The 26,503-nt window shown below is 39.7% G+C and overlaps 2 protein-coding genes and 1 pseudogene across 2 annotated transcripts in view; 1 reads left to right on the top strand and 2 right to left on the bottom strand.

Annotated features, from left to right (window-relative positions):
- The window catches only part of DNAJC1 (DnaJ heat shock protein family (Hsp40) member C1), a 214,825-nt gene that overhangs the window by 48,023 nt on the left and 140,299 nt on the right, over positions 1-26,503 (bottom strand). The gene's annotated exons all lie outside the window — the stretch shown is intronic.
- On the top strand, positions 14,451-15,000 carry LOC132487707 (V-type proton ATPase subunit G 1-like). Its single transcript, XM_060095447.1, has one exon. The coding sequence runs from the start codon at positions 14,519-14,521 to the stop codon at positions 14,873-14,875; it is 357 nt and encodes a 118-aa protein (XP_059951430.1). The 5' UTR covers positions 14,451-14,518; the 3' UTR covers positions 14,876-15,000.
- On the bottom strand, positions 22,297-22,602 carry LOC132487708 (non-histone chromosomal protein HMG-14-like; annotated as a pseudogene).

Raw genomic sequence — 26,503 nt, forward strand, 5'->3', positions numbered from 1 at the left:
TGACTCTATCTCCCTCATCTCCTCCAGGTCTTTACACCTTAGTAATAAAGCAGTTTGGTCACTAAATGTCACTTTCTCTAGAAAGGAATCTTATCTTCTTAGCTACTTCCTGGGTAATGGGTAGTGATTAGGATGAAAGGAGAGGCAGGTTATAGAGACGTATTTAGAAAATTTGGGATTCCCACCTGATTCTGGCATGATGCTTCTTTCCCTTATGACAATCCCAGCCCAGTCTGGCTGGTACACCTTCTGGGTGGCAGTCCAGCCAAAAGGGGGAATAGGCGTTTCAACCTCAATTCTGGTTCAGCTACCTGGATTCTCTTGTTAGAGTCACATGGTCCTAGGTCATGATCACTTAGTTGAATATACTTGTCACCAATACAGTGCAAAGTGGGGGGATCTAATGGAACTCTGTAAGATGTATAAAAATGACTTTTTCCTCTCATACTTGACCCTTCTGGGAAAAAGATCTTGGTACAAGGTCAGGGGTGAATGGGGGAAAAAAAGGTGAAGCTATAGCTTCTGGAATGAGATACGCCAATTTTGTGGCAATGGAGGGAGAACAGCAATCTCAAAATCTGGAAAGGCAACAGCTTAGATCCTGAGAGATATGGGGAAGGGAGGAGTGTTAATAATTTTGTCCTTCAGAATAGGCCCTGGAACCTTCCTCATGAAGGAAAACACCCTGGTGCTACTCTCTCAAACTGTTCCAAGTGCCTTAAATTTAGCTGGCTGTACCACAGTTTGATTATTATTGCCTTAAATATTTCTGACAATGTCATTAAAAACAGCAGATGGCCCAGATCCTGTATATCCCATGCTAAACATACATCAGCACCTTTGAGTGTCATCTCTATCCTCATCCCCATGGCCACCACTCAGTCATTCTGTGGGGACGAAAAATGTGACTCGGCTGGTGGCACTGACCAACCTGACGGGTTAGGCTGATGACTTCAGGTAGCTGCTCAACAAAACAAGGACTAGACTCCATTATTAAAAGTGAACTGGCCCAGCTGAGAGGAGTGTAGGAAGCAGGGCCAACTCATAGAAGTCTCATGTGTAATATACTACCACTGCCCTAGTAATTGTAAATAAACTTTCTTTACAGGGTCATCATGTGCATGCACCTCAGGAATACACTGTGGTGCAGAAGCAAGCCATCTTTTTTTCCTTTATTCCTGAAAATACAATGACTTGCACCCTGGCAGTAGTCATAAGAGACATTCAAATGTTTAAAGAAACACCACCAGCAGGTTATGTAGCCCTCAGATGACTGAGAAGACCCCTCCGAAATGAGGGATAACTGACTTGTAGTTCATGTGCTCATTGAGGAAGGTATCCCCACAATGGGAATCATCTAATTCTAAAAGGTGGTATGAAATTTGTTCCTGATTACTTGAATTGACCAATTACACTACGTACCATGGTGGTGGAAGACACTCAGATCAGCCTCAACTTTCTGGCCAGGGTTGTTACCGGTGACCCAACTGCCACAGATTTCTCCTGTGGGCCAGGGTGGAAGCTTGTTAAAGCATCCTGCTATACCAGAGGCTTGGGGAAATGGCTTTAAAATGCTGATATTCTGGCTACTGCTGTTGCTGTGAGTAATAAACTGTCCTTTATCTCTGACCAGGAGTCTTATTCTTCTATCACCATTCATGAAACTGTGGCAGGCTAACTTGTTAGTCTACAAATAGTGTGAAATTGTAGACCCTTCACAGTTGTTGACAGTATGTACCTTTTCATTTTCTTAATGGTACCTCTTGAATGACAGAAGTTTTTAATTTTCATGAAGTCCAATTTATCACTGTTTTCTTTTATGGTTAGTGACTTGAGTGTCCTGTCTCTAAAGGCTTTACCAATCTCAAGGGTAAGGTAGGGGTCAAGGTTCATTTCCTATTTCACAGTTGCTCCAATACCATTTGTTGAAAAGACAACATTCTTTCCCCTTCTGAATTGCCTTGATATCACTGTCAAAAATCAGTTGACAGACTGTAGAGAACAAATGTATGGATACCAAGGGGAAAAGGGGTGGTTGGAGGGATTGGGAGACTGGGATTGACACTATACATTATTGATACTATGTATAAAATAGACAACTGGTGGGAACATACTGTATAACACAGGGAACTCTACCTAATGCACTGTGGTGACCTAAATGGGAGGAAGGTTCAAAAGGGAGGGGATATCTGTATGTGTATGGCTGATTCATTTTGTTGTGCAGTGCAGGCAAACACAACAGTGTAAAGCAACCATACTCCAATAAAATTTTTTTTTAAAAAGACAACAGAAACAAAGAGAAGTCAAGAAGAAAAGGAATGTAATCACTAAAGGCAAATATAAACATTTTAAATTCTTTAAAAAAATCAATTGACTGTATGTATGTGTCTACTTCAGGGCTCTTTTAATGTTACATTCATCTATTAATCTATTGGATGCCATAAAATTTCCATTATAAGATAAGGAAATTGTAGTGTCGTGCTAATTTTTTTTAAAGATGTAGCACATCACAACTTTTTTTGGGGGGGGGAATGAAAATTATTTTAAATTACAAATAAATATTCCATCTATTTAAATCTTTATCCCTGCTTGTGGAATAATGCTATATAGTCTAAAAAAGGACCTAAATCAGGACCTGGGGTCTTTGTTGTCTTTTTTAGCTACACCTTTCTAATGCTCTACAAAACCTACATCCTGTCTTACTCTTCCTGAAATAATAACACTATCATCACCTATAAGGTTAGGGAATTGGCAAAAAGATACAATAATTTTCTTAAGGCCACCTAGAAAGTCAATACAAGAAGCCAAAGATTCAAAGTTCTTAAAGAAAAAAAAAGTATTCTGGATAAAATTATAAATGATTAAGACCCAACATTTACTATATTATTTACTAAGATTATAAAAAGATATGTGTGAGTGTGCATTTACTATATTATTCAAAAGAAAGACTCTTTGAAAATGAGCATTGGTAAATTTATGTTAGAAAATCTTTGTGCCGTCATTATTACTTGTTTTCTATTTTTTTTTAATGTTGAAAAGTAGGAAAAGCTTTATAAAGAATGACATTACTATTTACTGCCTAAAACTTTGTTTTGACTTCCGGGGAAGATGGCGGAAGAGTAAGACGCGGAGATCACCTTCCTCCCCAAAGATACACCAGAAATACAGCTACACGTGGAACAACTCCTACAGAACACCTACTGAACACTGGCAGAAGACCTAAGACCTCCCAAAAGGCAAGAAACTCCCCACGTACCTGGGTAGGGCAAAGCGGAGAGATTCCCGCACAGAGGATAGGTGCCAACTGGCACTCACCAGCCCGAGAGGCTTGTCTGCTCGCCCACCGGGGTGGGCGGCACTGGGAGCTGAGGCTCGGGCTTCAGTCAGAGTGCCAGGAGAGCACTGGGGCTGGCGGCGTGAACACAGCCTAAAGGGGCTAATGCGCCACAGCTAGCCGGGAGGGAGTCTGGGAAAACTCTGGAGCTGCCGAAGAGGCAAGAGACTTTTTCTTCCCTCTTGGTTTCCTGGTGCGCGAGGAGAGGGGATTAAGAGCGCTGCTTAAGGGGGCTCCACAGACGGGAGCGAGCCACAGCTGAAAGTGCGGACCCCAGAGACGGGCGTGGCACACTGGGGCTGCTGCCGCCGCCACGAGGCCTGTGTGCGAGCGCAGGTCACTATCCACGGCCCCTTTCCGGGGAGCCTGTGCAGCCCGTCACTGCCGGGGTCCCGGGATCCAGAGACAACTTCCCCGGGAGAACGCACGGCGCGCCTCGGGCTGGTGCAACGTCACGACGGCCTCTGCCGCTGCAGGCTTGCCCCGCACTCCATGCCCCTCCCCCTCCCCGGCCTGAGTGAGCCAGAGTCCCTGAAGCGGCTGCTCCTTTAACCCTGTCCTGTCTGAGCAAAGAACAGATGCCCTCCGGCGACCTACACGGAGAGGCGGGGCCAAATCCAAAGCTGAGACCCGGGAGCTGTGAGAACAAAGAAGAGAAAGGGAAATCTCTCCCAGCAGCCTCAGAAGCAGCAGATTAAAGCTCCACAATCAACTAGATGTACCCTGCATCTGTGGAATACATGAATAGACAACGAATCATCCCAAATTGAGGAGCCAGGAGTCAGTGCTGTGCCTCTGAGGTGGGAGAGCCAACTTCAGGACACTGGTCCACAAGAGACCTCCCAGCTCCACATAATATCAAATGGCGAAAATCTTCCAGAGATCTCCATCTCAACACCAGCACCCAGCTTCACTCAACGACCAGCAAGCTACAGTGCTGGACACCCTATGCCAAACAACTAGCAAGACAGGAACACAATGCCACCCATTAGCAGAGAGGTGGCCTAAAATCATAAAAAGTCTGCAGACACCCCAAAACACACCACCAGACGTGGACCTGCCCACCAGAAAGACAAGATCCAGCCTCATCCACCAGAACACAGGCACTAGTCCCCTCCACCAGGAAGCCTACACAACCCACTAAACCAACCTTAGCCACTGGGGACAGACACCAAAAACAACGGGAACTACGAACCTGCAGCCTGCAAAAAGGAGACCCCAAACACAGTAAGATAAGCAAAATGAGAAGACAGAAAAACACACAGCAGGCGAAAGAGCAAGACAAAAACCCACCAGACCTAACAAATGAAGAGGAAATAGGCAGTCTACCTGAAAAGGAATTCAGAATAATGATAGTAAAGATGATCCAAAATCTTGGAAATAGAGTAGACAAAATGCAAGAAACAGTTAACAAGGACCTAGAAGAACTAAAGATGAATCAAGCAGCGATTAAAAACACAATAAATGAAATGAAAAATACTCTAGATGGGATCAAAAGCAGAATAACTGAGGCAGAAGAACGGATAAGTGATGTGGAAGATAAAATAGTGGAAATAACTACTGCAGAGCAGAAGAAAGAAAAAAGAATGAAAAGAACCGAGGACAGTCTCAGAGACCTCTGGGACAACATTAAATGCACCAACATTCGAATTATAGGGGTTCCAGAAGAAGAAGAGAAAAAGAAAGGGACTGAGAAAATATTTGAAGAGATTATAGTTGAAAACTTCCCTAATATGGGAAAGGAAATAGTCAAGTCCAGGAGGCACAGAGAGTTCCATACAGGATAAATCCAAGGAGAAATACGCCAAGACACATATTAATCAAACTGTCAAAAATTAAATACAAAGAAAACACATTAAAAGCAGCAAGGGAAAAACAACAAATAACACACAAGGGAATCCCCATAAGGTTAACAGCTGATCTTTCAGCAGAAACTCTGCAAGCCAGAAGGGACTGGCAGGACATACTTAAAGTGATGAAGGAGAAAAACGTGCAACCAAGATTACTCTACCCAGCAAGGATCTCATTCAGATTTGATGGAGAAATTAAAACGTTTACAGACAGGCAAAAGCTGAGAGAGTTCAGCACCACCAAACCAGCTTTACAACAAATGATAAAGGAACTTCTCTAGGCAAGAAACACAACAGAAGGAAAAGACCTACAATAACGAACCCAAAACAATTAAGAAAATGGGAATAGGAACATACATATCGATAATTACCTTAAATGTAAACGGACTAAATGCTCCCACCAAAACACACAGATTGGCTGAATGGATACAAAAACAAGACCCATATATATGCTGTCTACAAGAGACCCACTTCAGATTTAGAGACACAGACTGAAAGTAAGGGGATGGAAAAACATATTCCATGCAAATGGAAACCAAAAGAAAGCTGGAGTAGCAATTCTCATATCAGACAAAATAGACTTTAAAATAAAGACTACAAGAAGAGACAAAGAAGGACACTACATAATGATCAAGGGATCGATCGAAGAAGAAGATATAACAATTGTAAATATTTATGCACCCAACATAGGAGCACCTCAATACATAAGGCAAATACTAACAGCCATAAAAGGGGAAATCGACAGTAACACATTCATAGTAGGGGACTTTAACACCCCACTTTCACCAATGGACAGATCATCCAAAATGAAAATAAATAAGAAAACACAAGCTTTAAATGATACATTAAACAAGATGGACTTAATTGATATTTATAGGACATTCCATCCAAAAACAACAGAATACATATTTTTCTCAAGTGCTCATGGAACATTCTCCAGGATAGATCATATCTTGGGTCACAAATCAAGCCTTGGTAAATTTAAGAAAATTGAAATTGTATCAAGTATCTTTTCCCACCACAACGCTATGAGACTAGGTATCAATTACAGGAAAAGATCTGTAAAAACTATAAACACATGGAGGCTAAACAATACACTACTTAATAACGAAGTGATCACTGAAGAAATCAAAGAGGAAATTAAAAAATACCTAGAAACAAATGACAATGGAGACGACCCAAAACCTATGGGATGCAGCAAAAGCAGTTCTAAGAGGGAAGTTTATAGCAATACAATCCCACCTTAAAAAACAGGAAACATCTTGAATAAACAACCTAAACTTGCACCTAAAGCAATTAGAGAAAGAAGAACAAAAACAGCCCAAAGTTAGCAGAAGGAAAGAAATCATAAACATCAGATCAGAAATAAATGAAAAAGAAATGAAGGAAACGATAGCAAAAATCAATAAAACTAAAAGCTGGTTCTTTGAGAAGATAAACAAAATTGATAAACCATTAGCCAGACTCATCAAGAAAAAAAGGGAGAAGACTCAAATCAATAGAATTAGAAATGAAAAAGGAGAAGTAACAACTGACACTGCAGAAATACAAAAGATCATGAGAGATTACTACAAGCAGCTCTATGCCAATAAAATGGACAACCTGGAAGAAATGGACCAATTCTTAGAAATGCACAACCTGCCAAGACTGAATCAGGAAGAAATAGAAAATATGAACAGACCAATCACAAGCACTGAAATTGAAACTGTGATAAAAAATCTTCCAACAAACAAAAGCCCAGGACCAGATGGCCTCACAGGTGAATTCTATCAAGCATTTAGAGAAGAGCTAACACCTATCCTTCTCAAACTCTTCCAAAATATAGCAGAGGGAGGAACACTCCCAAACTCATTCTATGAGGCCACCATCACCTTGATACCAAAACCAGACAAGGATGTCACAAAGAAAGAAAACTACAGGCCAATATTACTGATGAACATAGAGGCAAAAATCCTCAACAAAATACTAGCAAACAGAATCCAACAGCACATTAAAAGGATCATACACCATGATCAAGTGGGGTTTATTCCAGGAATGCAAGGATTCTTCAATATACGCAAATCAATCAATGTGATACACCATATTAACAAATTGAAGGAGAAAAACCATATGATCATCTCGATAGATGCAGAGAAAGCTTTCGACAAAATTCAACACCCATTTATGATAAAAATCCTGCAGAAAGTAGGCATAGAGGGAACTTTCCTCAACATAATAAAGGCCATATATGACAAACCCACAGCCAACGTGGTCCTCAATGGTGAAAAACTGAAACCATTTCCACTAAGATCAGGAACAAGACAAGGTTGCCCACTCTCACCACTCTTATTCAACATAGTTTTGGAAGTTTTAGCCACAACAATCAGAGAAGAAAAGGAAATAAAAGGAATCCAAATGGGAAAAGAAGAAGTAAAGCTGTCACTATTTGCAGATGACATGATACTATACATAGAGAATCCTAAAGATGCTACCAGAAAACTACTAGAGCTAATCAATGAATTTGGTAAAGTTGCAGGATACAAAATTAATGCACAGAAATCTCTGGCATTCCTATATACTAATGATGAAAAATCTGAAAGTGAAATCAAGAAAACACTCCCATTTACCACTGCAACAAAAAGAATAAAATATCTAGGAATAAACCTACCTAAGGAGACAAAAGACCTGTATGCAGAAAATTATAAGACACTGATGAAAGAAATTAAAGATGATACAAATAGATGGAGAGATATACCATGTTCTTGGATTGGAAGAATCAACTTTGTGAAAATGACTCTACTACCCAAAGCAATCTACAGATTCAATGCAATCCCTATCAAACTACCACTGGCATTTTTCACAGAACTAGAACAAAAAATTTCACAATTTGTATGGAAACACAAAAGACCCTGAATAGCCAAAGCAATCTTGAGAACGAAAAATGGAGCTGGAGGAATCAGGCTCCCTGACTTCAGACTATACTACAAAGCTACAGTAATCAAGAGAGTATGGTACTGGCACAAAAACAGACAGATAGATCAATGGAACAGGATAGAAAGCCCAGAGATAAACCCACGCACATATGGTCACCTTATCTTTGATAAAGGAGGCAGGAATGTACAGTGGAGAAAGGACAGTCTCTTCAATAAGTGGTGCTGGGAAAACTGGACAGGGACATGTAAAAGTATGAGATTAGATCACTCCCTAACACCATACACAAAAATAAGCTCAAAATGGATTAAAGACCTAAATGTAAGGCCAGACACTATCAAACTCTTAGAGGAAAACATAGGCAGAACACTCTATGACATAAATCACAGCAAGATCCTTTTTGACCCACCTCCTAGAGAAATGGAAATAAAGACAAAAATAAACAAGTGGGACCTAATGAAACTTAAAAGCTTTTGCACAGCAAAGGAAACCATAAACAAGACCAAAAGACAACCCTCAGAATGGGAGAAAATATTTGCAAATGAAGCAACTGACAAAGGATTAATCTCCAAAATTTATAAGCAGCTCATGCAGCTCAATAACAAAAAAACAAACAACCCAATCCAAAAATGGGCAGAAGACCTAAAAAGACATTTCTCCACAGAAGATATACAGACTGCCAACAAACACATGAAAGGATGCTCAACATCTTTAATCATTAGAGAAATGCAAATCAAAACTACAATGAGGGCTTCCCTGGTGGCGCAGTGGTTGAGAGTCTGCCTGCCGATGTAGGGGACACGGGTTCGTGCCCCGGTCCGGGAAGATCCCACATGCCGTGGAGCAGCTGGGCCTGTGAGCCATGGCCGCTGAGCCTGCGCGTCCGGAGCCTGTGCTCCACAACAGGGGAGGCCACAGTGGTGAGAGGCCCGCGTACCGCAAAAAAAAAAAAAAAAAAAAAAAACTACAATGAGACATCATCTCACACCAGTCAGAATGGCCATCATCAAAAAATCTAGAAACAATAAATGCTGGAGAGGGTGTGGAGAAAAGGGAACACTCTTGCACTGCTGGTGGGAATGTGAATTGGTACAGCCACTATGGAGAACAATATGGAGGTTCCTTAAAAAACTACAAATAGAACTACCATATGACCCAGCAATCCCACTACTGGGCATATACCCTGAGAATACCATAATTCAAAAAGAGTCGTACCAAAATGTTCATAGCAGCCCTATTTACAATAGCCCGGAGATGGAAACAACCTAAGTGTCCATCATCGGATGAATGGATAAAGAAGATGTGGCACATATATACAATGGAATATTACTCAGCCATAAAAAATGAAATTGAGCTATTTGTAATAAGGTGGATAGACCTAGAGTCTGTCATACAGAGTGAAGTAAGTCAGAAAGAGAAAAGAGAAATACTGTATGCTCACACATATATATGGAATTTAAGAAAAAAAAATGTCCTGAAGAACATAGGGGTAAGACAGGAATAAAGACACAGACCTACTGAGAATGGACTTGAGGATATGGGGAGGGGGAAGGGTAAGCTGTGACATAGCGAAAGAGAGGCATGGACATATATACACTACCAAACGTAAGGTAGATAGCTAGTGGGAAGCAGCCGCATAGCACAGGGAGATCAGCTCGGTGCTTTGTGACCGCCTGGAGGGGTGGGATAGGGAGGGTGGGAGGGAGACGCAACAGGGAGGGGATATGGGAACATATGTATATGTATAACTGATTCATTTTGTTATAAAGCAGAAACTAACACACCATTGTTAAGCAATTATATTCCAATAAAGATGTAAAAAAATAATTTTGTTTTGAGAAAAATGAATAGTAAAGCGTAGAAAATCAAAGTTAGATATATATACTATTAGACTACTTAGGATAAAGTTATATCATATTTAAGATTAACATGGTGTTAATAGAAAAATTTTAGAACATGACACTGGCTTTGATTTAAGACCTCATGAAAAAGCAGTACAAATTAGTTTTTTTTAGTTTTGGAGGACATTCATTAGCCCACCAGCTTGTCAGTCACGCTTTGAAATTCAAGCTTAAAAAATGTATTGGGGACCTCCCTGGTGGCACAGCGGTTAAGAATCCTCCTGCCAATGCAGGGGACACAGGGTCAATCCCTGGTCTGGGAGGATCCCACATGCCACGGAGCAACTAAGCCCGTGCGCCACAACTACTGAGCCTGAGCTCTAGAGCCCGCAAACCACAACTACAGAGCCCGTGCTCCAGGAGAGAAGCCACCGCAAAGAGAAGCCTGTGCACCACAACAAAGAGTAGCCCCCACTCACCGCAACTAGAGAAAGCCCGCGAGCAGCAACGAAGACCCAACACAGCCAAAAATAAAATTAAAGTAAATCTTTAGGGAAAAAAAAGTATTGATTTACCACTGACATAATTAAAATTATATCCTCTTGTTGGATTGACCCCTTTATCGTTATGTAATACTCTTTCTCTGTCTCTTATGATAATCTTTGTTTTAAAGTTTACTTTGTCTGATATAAGTATAGTTACCCCAGCTTTCTTTTGGTTTCCATTTGTATATAGAGTATCTTTTCCCATCCCTTCACTTTCAGTTTATGTGTGTCCTTATATCTGAAGTCAGTCTCTTGTAGTCAGAGTATTGATGAGCTAATGCATGTCCTCCAAAACTATAATTTAAAGAATTATAGTTGACCCTTGTACAACATGGGTTTGAACTGCATGGGTCCACTTACATGCAGATTTTTTTCAATACATATGTACTACAGTACTACACGAAACACAGTTGGTTGAATCCACAGATGTGGAACTGGGGATACAGAGGCCTGACTATAAAGTTACATGCAAATTTTTCACTGTGTGAAGGGTTGGCACCCCTAATCCCCATGTTGTTCAAGGGTCAACTGTAATACCAATCCTTCTCTAACTTCCAAAAAATAGAGAACACTTTCAAACTCATTTTACAAGGCCAGCATTACCCTGATACCAAAACCAGACAAGGAAGCCATAAGAAGAGAAAATTACAGGCCAATATTCCAGATGAACACAGATACATTTTAAAATCCTCAAGAAAATATTAGCAAACCAAATTCATTAATACAGTAAAAGTATCATACACCACGATCAAGTGGAATTTATTCCAGGGATGCAACAATGGTTCAACATGTGCAAATCAATGTGATATACACCAACATTAACAACATTGGTTTGTTAACAACATTAACAAAATGAAGGATAAAAATCATATAATCATCTCAGTAGATGCAGAAAAAGAATTTGACAGAATCCATAAATATCCACTTATGATAAAAACTCTCAAGAAAGTGGGAACCGAGGGAATGTACTTCCAACATAATAAAGGTCATATATGACAAGCCCATAGCTAACATTATACTCAATGGTGGAAAGCTGAAAGCTTTTCCTTTAAGATCAAGAACAAGACAGGGATGCCAAGTCTTACCACTTTTATTCAACATAGTATGGAAAGTCCTAGCCAAAGCAAGTAGACAAGAAATAAAATGCATGCAAACTGGAAAGTGCATGCAAACATGTAAAACTGTCACTTTTTGCAGATGATGTTTGATATAATGTATAGAAAACCCTAAAGACTCCACCAAAAGACTGTTAGCACTAGTAAATTCAGTAAACTTTCAGGAAACAAAATCAATTAAAACAATCTGTTGTGTGTGTGTGTGTTTTTTTTTGCGGTACGCAGGCCCGTCACTGTTGTGGCCTCTCCCGTTGCAGAGCACAGGCTCCAGACGCGCAGGTTCAGTGGCCATGGCTCACGGGCCCAGCCGCTCCATGGCATGTGGGATCTTCCCGGACCAGGGCACGAACCCGTGTCCCTTGCATTGGCAGGGGGACTCTCAACCACTGCACCACCAGGGAAGACCTGTTGTGTTTTTATACACTAGTAATGAACTTTCAGAAAAAGAAATTAAGAAAACAATCCCATTTAAAAAAAATAAAATACCTAGGAATATATTTAACCAAGGAGGTGAAAGATCTGTATACTGAAAACCGTAAGACGTTAATGAAAGAAATTGAAGAAGACACAAATAAATGGAGAGACAGTCTGTGCTCATGGATTGGAAGAATATGTTAAAATGTCCATACTACCCAAAGCAATCTACTGATTCAATACAGTCCAATGGCATTTTTCACAGAAATAGAAAAACAATCCTAAAATTAGAGTGGAACCACAAAGGACCCCCAATAGCCAAAGCAATCTTGAGAAAGAAGTACAAAACTGGAGGCATCGTGCTCCCTGATTTCAAATTATATTACACACCTACAGTAATCAAAACAGTATAGTATGAGACAACCTACCGAATGGGAGAAAATATTTGCAAATGATATTACTGATAAGAGATTAATATCCAATACATAAAAATAGCTCATAAAACTCAACATCAAAAAAACAACCCGATTAAAAACTGGGGCAGAAGAACTCAACAGACGTTTTTCCAGAGGAAATGCAGATTTTTCATATGCAGGCCAAGAGGCATATGAAAAGGTGATCAACATCACTAATCATCAGGGAAATGCAAATGAAAACCACAATGCATGTCAGAATGGCTATCATCAAAAAGAACACAAATAACAAATGTTGGTGAGTGTGTGGAGAAAAGGGAACCCACATACAGTGCCGGTGGGAATGTAAATTGATGCAGCCACTGTGGAAAGCAGTATGGGGGGTTTTCAAAAAACTAAAAATAGAACTACCATATGACCCAGCAATTCCACTTCTGGGTATACATCTGAAAAAAACAAAAACACTAATTTGAAAGCTACATGCACCTCAATGTTCAGAGCAGCATTGTTTACAATTGCCAAGATATGGAAACAAACTAAGCGCCCGTCAACAGATGAATAAAGATGTGGTATATCTATACCATGAAATACTACTCAGCCGTAAAAAAAAGAATGAAATTTTGCCATTTGCAGCAACATGGATGGATTTGAAGGATATTATGCTAAATGAACTAAGTCAGACAAAGACAAATACTCTATGATATCACTTATATGTGGAATCTAAAAAACACACCAAACTAAATAAAACAAAAAGAAGCAGACTCGCAGATATGGAGAACAAACTAGTGGTTACCAGTGAGGGGGTGGGCAGGCAGTAATAAAAGGGTGGGGGAGAGGGAGACACAAACTACTGGGGGCAAGACAGGCTCAAGGATGTACTGCACAACATGGGGCACCCAGCCAATACTGTGTAGTAACCGTAAATGAAAAAAATGAATGAAAAATTGTATGAAAAATAAAAAATAAATAGACAGCCCCCCCACACCAAACAGTATGGTATTGGCATAAAGTCAGATATATATGATCAATGGAAGAGAATAGAGATCCCAGAAATAAACTCATTCATATACGGTCAACTGATTTATGACAAAGGAGCCAAGAATATACAATGGGGAAAGGACAGTCTCTTCAATACATGGTGCTGAGAAAACTGGACAGGCATACGCAAAAGAATGAAACTGGACCACTGTCTTACACCATACATAAAACTTAACCCAGAACAGATTAAAGACTTGAATGTAAGACCTGAAACCATAAAACTCCTGGAAGACAACATAGGCAGAAAGCTCCTTGATATCCCTGATTTGATCCACTATTAAATATCCACCAATTTTTCTCATTTCCTTTACGAAGAAATCCAAGTTCCTATGCAAGGCATTTAAAGACTGGGTATCTTGGCCCCTGCCTACCTCTCCACTTTTATTTCACCTTAATCTCTGCCTCCTATCCTAATGCTTCAGACATCTGAAACTACTGGCTGAACATGGAGGATGTTTCATATCACTGTGCCCTTTTGAATATTTTCTCTGTGCCTAGAATACACTATTCTGCGTTTTCTATCTAATAACTACTCCTACATTAAGAATAAGTTTCCTCTGTGAAGCCTTTCTAACTCCCAAGATACTGAAGTACTCCCTCTGCTATGCTTCCTCCATAACTATATATACTTTTATAAAAATTATTGCATTATATTGTGATGGCCTCTTTATATAACTGTTTCTTTGTATGGATTACAATCTCCTAAGGCTTAGGGACTATGCCTTTCATGCATATATTCTCAATGCCTGGAGCACATTATAAAGTCAGTGAATAATTACTGAGTGAGTATTTTGGGAAAAAGTCGAAAAACCCAAAGGAAAAATAGATGGGAAGCACACCAGGCCCCTTTGGAGGTAGGACAATAAATTCTGTATGTATTATTAGAAGTGGATAACGCATACATGAGTGGAAAATGACAATAATTACGTATTTCTCTAGGATTAGTGATACTCAAAATGTAGATCTCTTGGATCTTGGGCGGCTGGGTCAGCTGACCCGAGGGGGCGAACGCGGCGATTTAGGCCTGTCTGTGGCGTCTCGGAGACGCCGCTGCAGCTATGGCCAGTCAGTCGCAGGGCATCCAGCAGCTGCTCCAGGCCGAGAAGCGGGCCGCCGAGAAGGTGTCCGAGGCCCGCAAGCGAAAGAACCGGAGGCTGAAGCAGGCCAAAGAAGCAGCCCAGGCTGAAATTGAACAGTACCGCCTGCAGAGGGAGAAGGAGTTCAAGGCCAAGGAAGCTGCGGCTCTGGGATCCCACGGCAGTTGCAGCACTGAAGTGGAGAAGGACACCCGGGAGAAGATGACCATCCTTCAGACCTACTTCCGGCAGAACAGGGATGAAGTCCTGGATAACCTCTTGGCCTTTGTCTGTGACATCCGGCCAGAAATCCATGAGAATTACCGCATAAACGGATAGGGGAAGAGCAAAAGCGCTGTGCCGTGGATTGGCATTTTAGATGCCTTCATAGAATATGAGGCTTTAACAAGGCTTGGGTTATATTCTTGTGAAAAGGCATTAAATTATTTCTGTATATTATATAATAGGTCCCTTCACTTTTTGCAGAATAGCAGTCGTAGCTTCTTTGTACAAACTTATAGCCCATCCAAAGATTTTATCTTTTTACCTCATATTTCTTAGAAACTTAATGGGTATATGTTGTCTGCTTTCCTATGCCTTTTCGCTCAAGTGGCATATTACGAACACTGACTTTTTCTTTCTTAGATATAGTTTTTTTTTTAAATTTTAAGTCATAGCTTTATGTTGCAACTCTACTTGTTCAAAAGTTATATCATGAAGGTTCCTTCCTATGACCTTAGATATAGTTTTAAAAAAATTTTCTTAAGAAAGAAAGGGATTAAATTTTTTTTTTCCCTAAATCTTTCTTGAAGGTCAGGGGCTTTATCTATGAAAAAGTAGTAAATAGTTACTTGTAGCCTATGTAAACAGCCAGCCTTAAAATAGTCCTTTCCGGCTAAGAGAACAGTGGGTACTAGTATTGGGCTGCTTTTGGTTTCTCTTATTTAAAATTACTAGATGATAGAATTCAGGAACTTGTTGCATGTCACTACTTGGTATACTGATACTGTACTAATAATCATTTAAAAGTCAAAAAAAAAATGTAGATCTCTTGCTTAGTAAAGCTAGAATTCCACCAGAGACATTTTCATTTCTTAAGGGACATTTTAATTTATAGATTTATAGCTATTAACATTAAATGTGACCTCAAGGACCAACTATTCTGTCTACAGGCAGAAATCTTTCTGCATTATCCTATTTGAGAAAAAATAACTGACACAAAAGAAACCGAAGGGATTTAAAAAAAATCAGGACATATGATAAAAGGATGTATTGGTAAATAGTACGGGGGAAGCTGGAAATTTGTAGTACTCTTTCCATGTTGTTCAACTATAATTCATCCAGTATTTGTCAAAGGTCATATTATTCAACAGAATGACCCCTGATTCTTAGTTTAGTAACTGGAATCATGTATGTACACTGGAATCTAACTAGCTTTCTTAAAGGGTAACACTTTTAGTAGTTATATTCCCTTAAAACAGCCTCATTTCAATGGTTTATCTATATGCTGTAATATTTAATAATATTTTAGAATTACAAGGGGTCACAGAGACAACCTAGCCCAACACCCTCTTTTTAAGATAGAAGAAACTGAAGCCTACAGAAGCTGAAAAGGCTTCTTCAGGTTCACTGGGCAATCAGCGATGGAGTCAGGATAAGATCTCAGGTTTCCCAATTTTAGCCCAGTAATCCATTCTGAGTTTTTTTTTTTTTTTTTTTTTTTTTTTGCGGTACACGGGCCTCTCACTGTTGCAGCCTCTCCCGTTGCGGAGCACAGGCTCTGGACACGCAGGCCCAGCGGCCATGGCCCGTGGGCCCAGCCGCTCCGCGGCATGTGGGATCCCCCCAGACCAGGGCACAAACCCGTGTCCCCTGCATCGGCAGGCAGACCCCCAACCACTGCGCCACCAGGGAAGCCCCATTCTGAGTTTTTTAAATTACAAATAAAAGTGTTAAGTTATCACTGACAGTGAGCATATATATTGTATCATGCAATATCATAAAAACATATTTAGCCAAACTGTTGAAAGTGGGATACCTTTTAAATATTTCTACAAAATTAGGTAGGATCATAATTTTAGACAGCATCACAATCAGGACAATACTTGCAAATTCTGTCAATTAGTATAAATGTCATAATTTCCTTTCCAGTTTTATGTCATCTGATAGCAAAGTCCTAGTGTGAAAGGAAAATAATAATAGAGTCAGTATTGCTCAGATAGCTCTCTTAAATGGAGCTGGGAGGCCATTAAGGAAGTATGACTTATGCAAGTCTCAGCCTGGATGGAATCTGACCTTTGGACCTGATGAAGTCATCCAGAACACCTGCCAGAAGCTCAAGATACTTATAGGACCCTTACCCTAAAATAACTTGTGACAGTCTATCTACTTATCAGACCCCTACCCTAAAACAACTTGTGATCCCGGGACTCCCTGGTGGTGCAGTGGTTAAGAATCTGCCTGTCAATGCAGGGGACATGGGTTCAATCCCTGGTCCGGGAAGATCCCACATGCTGCAGAGCAACTAAGCCTGTGCACCACAACTACTGAGCCCTCGTGCCACAACTACTGAAGCTCTCACTCCTACAGTCCATGCTCTGCAACAAGAGAAGCCACCGCAATGACAAGCCCATGCACCGCAAGCAAGAATAGCCCCCGCTCGCCGCAACTAGAGAAAGCCCGGGCGCAGCAATGAAGACCCAACGCAGCCAAAAAAAATAAAATAAATAAAATAAATAAATAAATAAAAACTTGTGATCTCTTAAGGACAAATACTGTCTGACTCAGGTCAGAGTCCATCATAATTCTCACCAGGCAACTTTTAACACCCTCTGGCTTTTCGTTTCAATAAGCCCCTGACTCTTTTCCTCGGAACATTCTTTCAGAGTTACCAGAATCTGTGTCTCTTGATTTCTGATCCTTAAGACCCCAAATAAACACTTTTCTTATTTGCAGCCTCCTGCATTATTTTTTGGTTGACACTAGATGCATACTAAGTACTCAGAAAACACTTGTTAAATTGACTGAAAGAATACCATATGATAGTCTCAAGCATTAACCACTAACAAGGGAAGGCCTATGTAATCTGAAGAAAAGGGATACAGACAAGAATACAGCTAGGAAAAATATAATAAAGAGGAATAGTTTATAAAATTGTAATAATTTTTAAAAATATGTGTTATTTAGGTCTTTACTCATCTCTGCAAATTCAAGGAGACTTGAACTGACATCTAGAAAACCACAAACAAACCTATTAGCAGCTTTTTAAGTGAAAATAAGAACTTAGATGAAGTGTGCACTGAAGAGCTGCTTCTTTGTGAAGGCTTTAAATTTTCGTGTTTTATCCAGATTTCCTTATGACCAGTGGTATATGTCTGTAAGATGGTTCCCAGGATAAGGGAAATGGATGTGAAAAGTATAAAAACCAGTCTCACACCAGGATCAAGTCATAAAATGATACCTTCATACCCATATGTGTGTCACCATATATTTAACTGCACTTTTAGATGGGGTAGTTTTAATTAGAATTTTTTATTGAAGTATCATTGATTTACAATGTTGTGTTAGTTTCAGGTACACAGCACAGTGATTCAGTTATATATATACACATACATATATATGCACGTATGTATATATATATATTCTTTTCAGATTCTTTTCCCATTTTTTCTTAACAGTTGTGATTTTTCTCTCACTGATGTCTATTTTCCTTACTCTCAAGAGAAAGCTATTCAACTGTCATATTTTCTTCATTCCTTATTCAGTCTTAAAAATTTATGACTTCTGATAATGCTTTCCACTTACATATAAACAATACCAGTCAACAGTTTTTTTAGTTTGAACAATAATAATACATCAAGTACTCTGTTCTTCCTTCATGTGTTTCAATACTTGAGAATAAAAATTAGATATAATAAATGTACCAACAAATGAACAGGTATGGAAAACTCCTTGATTACCTGAGCATACATACCACTGTGCCTGACATATAGCAGGCTTATGATAATTATGTTGAATGAATGGCTGACTGACTAGCTGAGTGAATGACGGAAATAAAGATTCTGGCCATTTTGACAGTGGCTGGAATTTGGCACTAAACAGTTCTTGCACGTAACCAAGCAGACTAGACTCGCTTTGCTAAGGGAGGGAACAGTCAAGCTTCCATCCAAAAGACAGTAATACTAAGAGCCGTTGGTGCAGCCAATGGTGCAGCTGGACAAGGGCTTCAGAGGCTTTGTTCTCACTGCTCAGTGCAGCTAAGTGTTCCAGTTCCACAAACATTATAGGTCCGTAACACTACCTAAGAGATTATTCAAATCTTTGAGGAAAGATCTGGCACCACACAATGGTAAATTAGATAAAGTTACCATCATTTGAAGTGAGGCTGTAAGTTAAGGACATATATTAAGGCCAATAATATTTAATAGATGTTAGCTGTGGGTTACTGAATTTCCAAATAGCCCTCCAGAGGGAGGTGAGGGAAGTCTGCTGTCTGCCTCCTACCAGCCTGGGCCACCATGCTGCTCCCCTCCAGCTTCCGCTTCCCACCCAGCTCCCAGGACTGTCACAAACCTGCCCTTACTCATGGTTTTTATTGTGGTAAAATATACATAACATACGTTATGCCTCTATGGATTTGCTTACTTTGGATATTTTTTTTTCTTTTTTTCTTTTTTTTTTTTGCGGTATGCGGGCCTCACTGTTGTGGCCTCTCCCGTTGCGGAGCACAGGCTCCGGACGCGCAGGCCCAGCGGCCACGGCCCACGGGCCCAGCCGCTCCGCGGCATATGGGATCCTCCCAGACCGGGGCACGAACCCGTATCCCCTGCATCGGCAGGCGGACTCTCAACCACTGCGCCACCAGGGAGGCCCTGGATATTTTATATAAATGGAATCATACAATATGTGACCTTTAGTTTCTGGCTTATTTACTTATAATGTTTCAGTGTTCATCCATGTTGTGACATGTGTCAGTCCTTTTTATGGCTGAGTAATATTCCATTATACGTTTAGACCACATTTGTTTATCCATTAATTGATGGACATTTGGGCTGTTTCCACCTTTTGGCTATTGTGAATGGTGTTGCTATGAACATGCACGTGCATGTATTTGTTTGCATTCTTGTTTTCGATTCCCTTGAGCATATACCTATGAATGGAAGGGCTGGATCATACGGTAACTCTATGCTTAACTTTTTGAGGACCCACCAACCTGTTCTGCGCAGCAGCTGAACCATTTTACACACTTTCCAGTAATTTATGAGGATTTCATTTTCTCCGTATCCTTGCCAACATTTGTTATTTTCCTTTTCCCCTCTTTCATATGGCTATGCTTACAGGGTGTGAGTGGTATCTCACTGTGATTTTGATTTGCATTTCCCTAATGATTAATGATGTTGAGCATCGTTTCACATGCTTATTGGCCATCAGTATATCTCCTGCCCATCTTTGAATTGGGCTGTTTTTTGTTGTTGCTGAGTTTTAGGAGTCCTTTATATCCTCTGTGTATTAATCTCTTATCAGATATATGATTTGCAAATATTTTCTCCCATTCTGTTCCATCTTCACTCTTGATAGTGTCCTTCGATATACAGAAGTTTCCAACTTTGATGAAGTCCAATTTATCTATATTTTCTTTTCTTGTTGTACTTTTGGTGTCACATCCAAGAAATCTTGCCAAATTCAATATCATGAAGCTTTCCCCATGTTTTCTTCTAAGAGTTTCATAGTTTTAGCTCTTGCATTTATGTCTTTGCTCCATTTTGAGTTAGTTTTTCTATACGGTGTAAAACAAGGGTCCAACTTCATTCTTTTCAATGTGGATATCCAGTTTTCCCAACACCATTTGTGGAAAGACTGTCCTTTCTCCATTGGCACTCTTGTTGAAAATCATTTGACATATATGCGAGGGATATTTTTTTACTCTATTCTATTCCACTGATATATATGTCTGTCTTTATGGCAGTCCCACGCTGTTTTGATTACTATAGTTTTGTAGTAAGTTTTGAAATCAGGAAATATGAGTCCTCCAATTTAGTTCTTATTTTCAAGATTGTTTTGGCTATTTGGAGTCCCTTGAGATTCCATTCTGAAGGGGAGGCACTGAACCTGTAGATTGCTTTGAGTAGTAGTCACGTCTAACAGTAGTAAGTCTTCCAATCCATGAACACAAGATGCCTCTCAATTTATTTTTCTTTAGTTTCTTTCACCAATGATTTGTAGTTTTCAGTATACTTCATTTATCTTTAAAATGAAGCTCAAAGCCACTTTGTCCAGTCAGTACCACTTGCTTACTGGAGGTCATAGTTTCCTCCCTCCCCCACCATCTGCCTTGGGTTTACATAAATTGTAGTGCGATATACTTTTTCCCATTTGACACTTAAGTTTTCAAGATTTACCATATTGATACATATAGTTCTAGTTCATTCCTTTAAACTGCTATGTAGTATTAGTTCCTAGGGCTGCCATAAAACATTACACTACAAACTGGGTGGCTTAAACATTTATTCCCTCATAGTTTAGGAGGCTAGAAGTCCAAAGTCAAGGTGTTGGTAAGGTTGGTTCTTTTTGGAGGTTCTGTGGAAGAATCTGTTCCACACTTCTCTCTAGCTTCTGATGGTTGCCAGTAATCTTTGTGTTCCTTGGCTTGTACCTGTATCACTCCAATCTCTCCTGTGTGTTTCTGTGTATCTTCACCTTTTATAAGGACAGCACTTATTGGATTCAGGGCCTGTCTTAATCCAGTACGACCTCATATTAACTAAGACCCTATTCCTGAATAAGATCATAGCCTGAAGTTCTGGGTAGACATGAATAGTGCCCTTTTTGGGAGGGCACTATTCACTATACATTATATGACTATAATATGTAATTCATTTATCTATTCATTCCCCTTGTTGGTGGACATTTAGGTTGTTTCCAATTTTTCACTATTAGAATGCTGCAATGAATATCTTTTTTTTTCTTTCATAATTGAGATTTTATTGGTTGCTTTGAGGATCAGTACATAGACATTTCAATTTGTACACAATTCTCAACATATGTACCAAAAATCTAAAAAATCATGTAGTTGTGACTCTTTTCTGAACAGTTATTCCAGTGACTTTCCAGCTTAAAATTTGGAGGCAAATTTTCCTTCACAGGATATCAAGTACCAATATCTTCAAATATTGATATGCTGTTACATCGTAAGTCCCACTAATTCGCAATTTAATATCATATACACTACATACTCAAATTGTCAATCATTCACAGCACATTAACAGTTACTAGAAGAACTGGACTACCATGACCAAAGATGTTAACAGAGTGCACAAAATTCTGCCCAGGAGAGCCAAGATCAAGGGGTGAGTGGTTTGCTTTAGGAAATAATTCTACCAAAAACATGGGAAGAGTAGTAATTTAAAGTGTTTAAGACATTAAATGCACAACTGAATCCAAAGTGCCATTTAGTGTGCTTTGTATTATAGGATATAAAAGCTACCCCCCCATCTGTGGAATGTTAAGCTGACTCCCAAGACAATCAAAGCCTCCCATATTCAATATCCCACTATTTTCTGGTTGTACCAAAAAATAAACAACCAGCAAATGATATCACCTCTTAAAAAAAAGCGTTTACACTTAAAAAATGGGATGAGGTGGGATTCCCTCCTTTTTAAAAATGTTTCTGGAACTACTGAAAAACTTGCATTTACAAAATAGTTGACAGAAATATTCCTCTGGATTGTACAAGAAGGGAGACAGGGACTGGGTGTGTGGTATTAATCAGACTTGGCGTCTTTCTCTCCTGCTTCATCAGAGGCTGTGCTCTCCTGGTTTTTAGTTTCTCCATTTTCTGCAGGTAAGTCTTCTTTAGCCTCTTGGTTAGCCACTTCAGCCTGTTTTCCCTTTGCTCCCCTTTTCCCTTTTATCTGCACTTTTTTGTCTAAAGATTTATCCCTTCCTGCCGCCTTTTTTGGCTTCATTTCTACTTTTGCAGGAGCCGGTGTAGCTGACAGCCTCGCTCATCTCCTCTTGGGTTCCTCCTTCGCTGCCCCCTCCTTGGAGCTGACCTTCCTCTTGGGCATCGTGGCGGCGGGGCTGGCGCCAAGAGCCTTCTCGAAGCTGGGCTGCCTGGCCGCTGCCGCTCCTCCCGCCAATGAATATCCTTTAAATGACTCTTTACCTACTTGTGTGTTTACTGATTCCTGACAATAGGATATGGGTATCTTCAAATTTGCAATTAGGTATCACCAAACTTTTCCCCAAAGTAACTGTATTAATTCACTTTCCCATCAAAAGCAATGGAGATTTGGGACTTCCCTGGTGGTCCAGTGGTAGAGAATCCACCTTCCAAGGCAGGGGACATGGGTTCAATCCCCGGTCAGGGAACTAAGATCCCACATGCTGACGGGCAACTAAGCCCACGTGCCACAACTACTGAGCTCACGCCCAACAACTAGAGAACCCGCATGCCGCAAACTACAGATCCCACACGCCCTGGAGCCTGCGCACCACTAGAGAGAGAAAACCCGCATGCCACAACTAGAGAGAAACCCCAGCGCCGAAATGAAGAGACCGTGCGCCACAACAAAAGATCCCAAATGCCTCAACGAAGATCCAATGTGCCGCAACTAAGACCCAACACAGCCAAGAAGCAAATAAAATAAATATTTTTTTTAAAAGCAATGGAAATTTCACATTTTTCCTCCACATAGTTGGCAACATCTAAATTTTTTTTTTTTTTTTTTTTTTGCGGTACGCGGGCCTCTCACTGTTGTGGCCTCTCCTGCTGCGGAGCACAGGCTCTGGACGCGCAGGCTCAGTGGCCATGGCTCACGGGCCCAGCCGCTCCGCGGCATGTGGGATCTTCCCGGACTGGGGCACGAACCCGTGTCCCCTGCATCGGCAGGCAGACTCATCCACTGCGCCACCAGGGAAGCCCGGCAACATCTAAATTTTAACTTTGCCAGATGTATTAGCTTGTTATTACAAAGCAAACAACTGAAAATCTCAGTAGATAAAACAACAGGCATTTATTTATCACATGAGTCTGTGGGACACTCAGAGGTGGCTGATCTAGGCTGGGCTAGCCCCGGTGGATTGCCTATATTACATGTTTCAAAGTTGGTTTTACTATCATACTCATTTAACAGAGCAGAAACTTTTAAAGCAAACCTCAGGTATTAGAAAATGACTTTTTAAAACTCAATACCTAACATTTTTAGGAAATTTTTGTATCTATGTCCATATGTAACAATAATCTCTTCCTTTTCATAATACATATTTAATTTTGAAATTAAGATTTACATTAGCCTCATAAAAGAACTTGGGGAGTTTTTCCTCTACAAATATTAGAATACCTATATAAGATAGAGGTTATCTGGTCCTTGAAGGTGTGGTATTTGTGCATTTTTTTGCCATGTAAATTTAGGTTACGTTGTTAGATGCATAATGATTATAAGGGTCAGAATTCTGATTTTTTTCTATCCCTTTACTTACAATCTTTCAGTGACACTGTGTTTTAGGTGTTTCTCTTATAAATAACATGTGGCCACATTTTGCATTAGTTTTTCAATTTGAAAATACTACTTTCATGTATTGTGAGTACTAAAATATTTGGATTTATTCTTTATCTTAACTTATGCTTTTGTATCTTCTTTTATGTATCTTTTATTCTCTTTTCCTATATTCTATTTTTCTTACTGTGTTTTTCTCCACCTATTGGTTTGAAAATTGTACATACTATAGTTTTACCCCTAGATTTTAAAAATAATCATTGACAAAGTCTAATTAGTATCTCTATCCTCCTCCCACTCAATACAAGGATGCTAAGGATGCTAAAATGTTTCTGATTTCCTTCTCCCATCTTCTAAGTTTTGCTGTCATACTGTTTTTAACCCCCTCCAATTAGTCATCATCATTACAGTAATTTCTTTTACAATCAGTGCTTAAGATTGATCAACAGGTTTACTTTTTTCTGAGTTAGAGCTTTTTCTTGCTGCCCTCTCCTTCCTCTGTATTCAATTTTCTTCTTGCTGAGGTATACCCTTTATTTGCTTTCAAAGTAAGGGTCTGTGAATGGCAAATTGATGTCTTAATTTTCCTGAAAATATCTTTATTTTATTCTCAATACTTTTAACAAGGTATAAAATGCTACGTTGACAATTATTCTCCCTAAGCAATTTGAAGATATTTTTCTATCTTTTTCTGATATCTTTTGTTTCAGATGGGAAGGTAATTGTTAGTATAACTGGTGTTCTTTAATTTTTGCTCTACAATTGGTTTAAAATTTTCTATTTGCTTTAATGCTGAACAGTTTCTCTATGGTTTGTTTAAATGTGGATTGTTTTTATTTATCCTGTTCAGGATACTGTGTACTTCTTAAATATGAGGACTTGTCTTTCTTGTCAATTCTGGAAAAGCTCAACCATTATTTTATGGTAATATTGCATCTCCCATTCGCTTCTTCTAAACTGTCATTAGATAGATATATGCTGTACTTTCTCATTCTATCTCCCTTGTCTCCTAAGCATTCTTATATTTTCCTTCCTTAACTCTTGGTTCTGTATTCTGGGTGATTTGACCAGATCATCTTCCAATTTACCAATTCTCATTTCAGTAGTTTAATCTAACCATTAAAGAAAAAAAATCAATGAACATTTCATTTATAGTTCTTTTTTTTCCTCTTATCCTGTCATGTTCTTTCATTAAGGCTTTATTACTTCTTTTATCTCTTTAATTGTTTATTTAAAAATGATTAGTTTTATGGTATCTTTCAGATTAGGTTTCTTATCTCCTGTTCTTAGAAGGACAATTTTCTTCTTTGTTGCATCTGTTGACTATCCTCACAGTTTATATTTATATTGTGAGCACACCTTCACTGAGTTTTTTGATTTTTTTTTTTCTTTGCAGTATGTGGGCCTCTCACTGCTGTGGCCTCTCCCGTTGCAGAGCACAGGCTCTGGACGCACAGGCCCAGCAGCCACGGCCCACGGGCCCAGCCGCTCCACGGCATGTGGGATCCTCCAGGACCAGGGCACGAACCCGTGTCCCCTGCATCGGCAGGCAGACCCTCAACCACTGCGCCACCAGGGAAGCCTGAGGTTTTTGATTTTTTAAAAAAATACTTCCTTAACAGGAGCTCCCAAAGCCCTAAGTTTTGTGGTAGAGAACAGTTTTTGCATTGGCTTCTGTCAGGGTCCTAAGGGTTTTAATAGCTCTGGACCACTGAATTTTTCTCATTCTTTCACAAAACAGTAGCCCTTTGAGACTAGGCTTTATGCAGGGGGCTCAATTCCAGCTGCCTGTGGACCCAAAGGCACAATTTTTGCTTCAAGTAAGTATTAAAACCCCAGACACCAAGGCTTATATTCTGTAGTGTCATTTCCTGCTTTTGACTATGGTTTTGAGCTGTTGCTGGCATTAAAACAAAACTGGATTTCCCTTTTATTCGTTTAATCAAGGCTATGATTCTTTTTTTTTGTCCGTAATACTTAATCTTATATTGGAAGGGCAGGGCTCATTCATATCAGCTCCATCTTTTATGCTGCTAGAAATCTGCCAAGGGAGCCTTATTGAGGGCTAATCTATATTTACTCTTAAGTCTAATAACCTAATATTCACTTTATCCATGTCTATATAACATGTGTAGATACCACAGTTAGTCTATGATTTCTGAGTGCTATGAAGGAATCTAGAATTCACTCGTAAGATACAACAACTAGAAAATGATTTGAAGTAGAGAAGCCAATTATAGAAGCAAAGAAAAACAAAGATCTACGGGGAAACAATATGAAATAGCATGTATAAGCACAAAAACTCACGTTCTCACAACCTAGATTTCAGAAATGCTGATGTTTTGCCACATTTGTTTTATCTCTCTGAAACATTCCACTCTCTCACTTCCTATTTTAATCCACTGTAATCTTCTAGTTCTCCTTACCCTGGGAATATTCCTTTGGTGGTTCTGATTTTTCCATATATCTC

This window comes from Mesoplodon densirostris, chromosome 4, assembly GCF_025265405.1.
Source record: "Mesoplodon densirostris isolate mMesDen1 chromosome 4, mMesDen1 primary haplotype, whole genome shotgun sequence".
Lineage (NCBI taxonomy): Eukaryota > Metazoa > Chordata > Mammalia > Artiodactyla > Ziphiidae > Mesoplodon > Mesoplodon densirostris.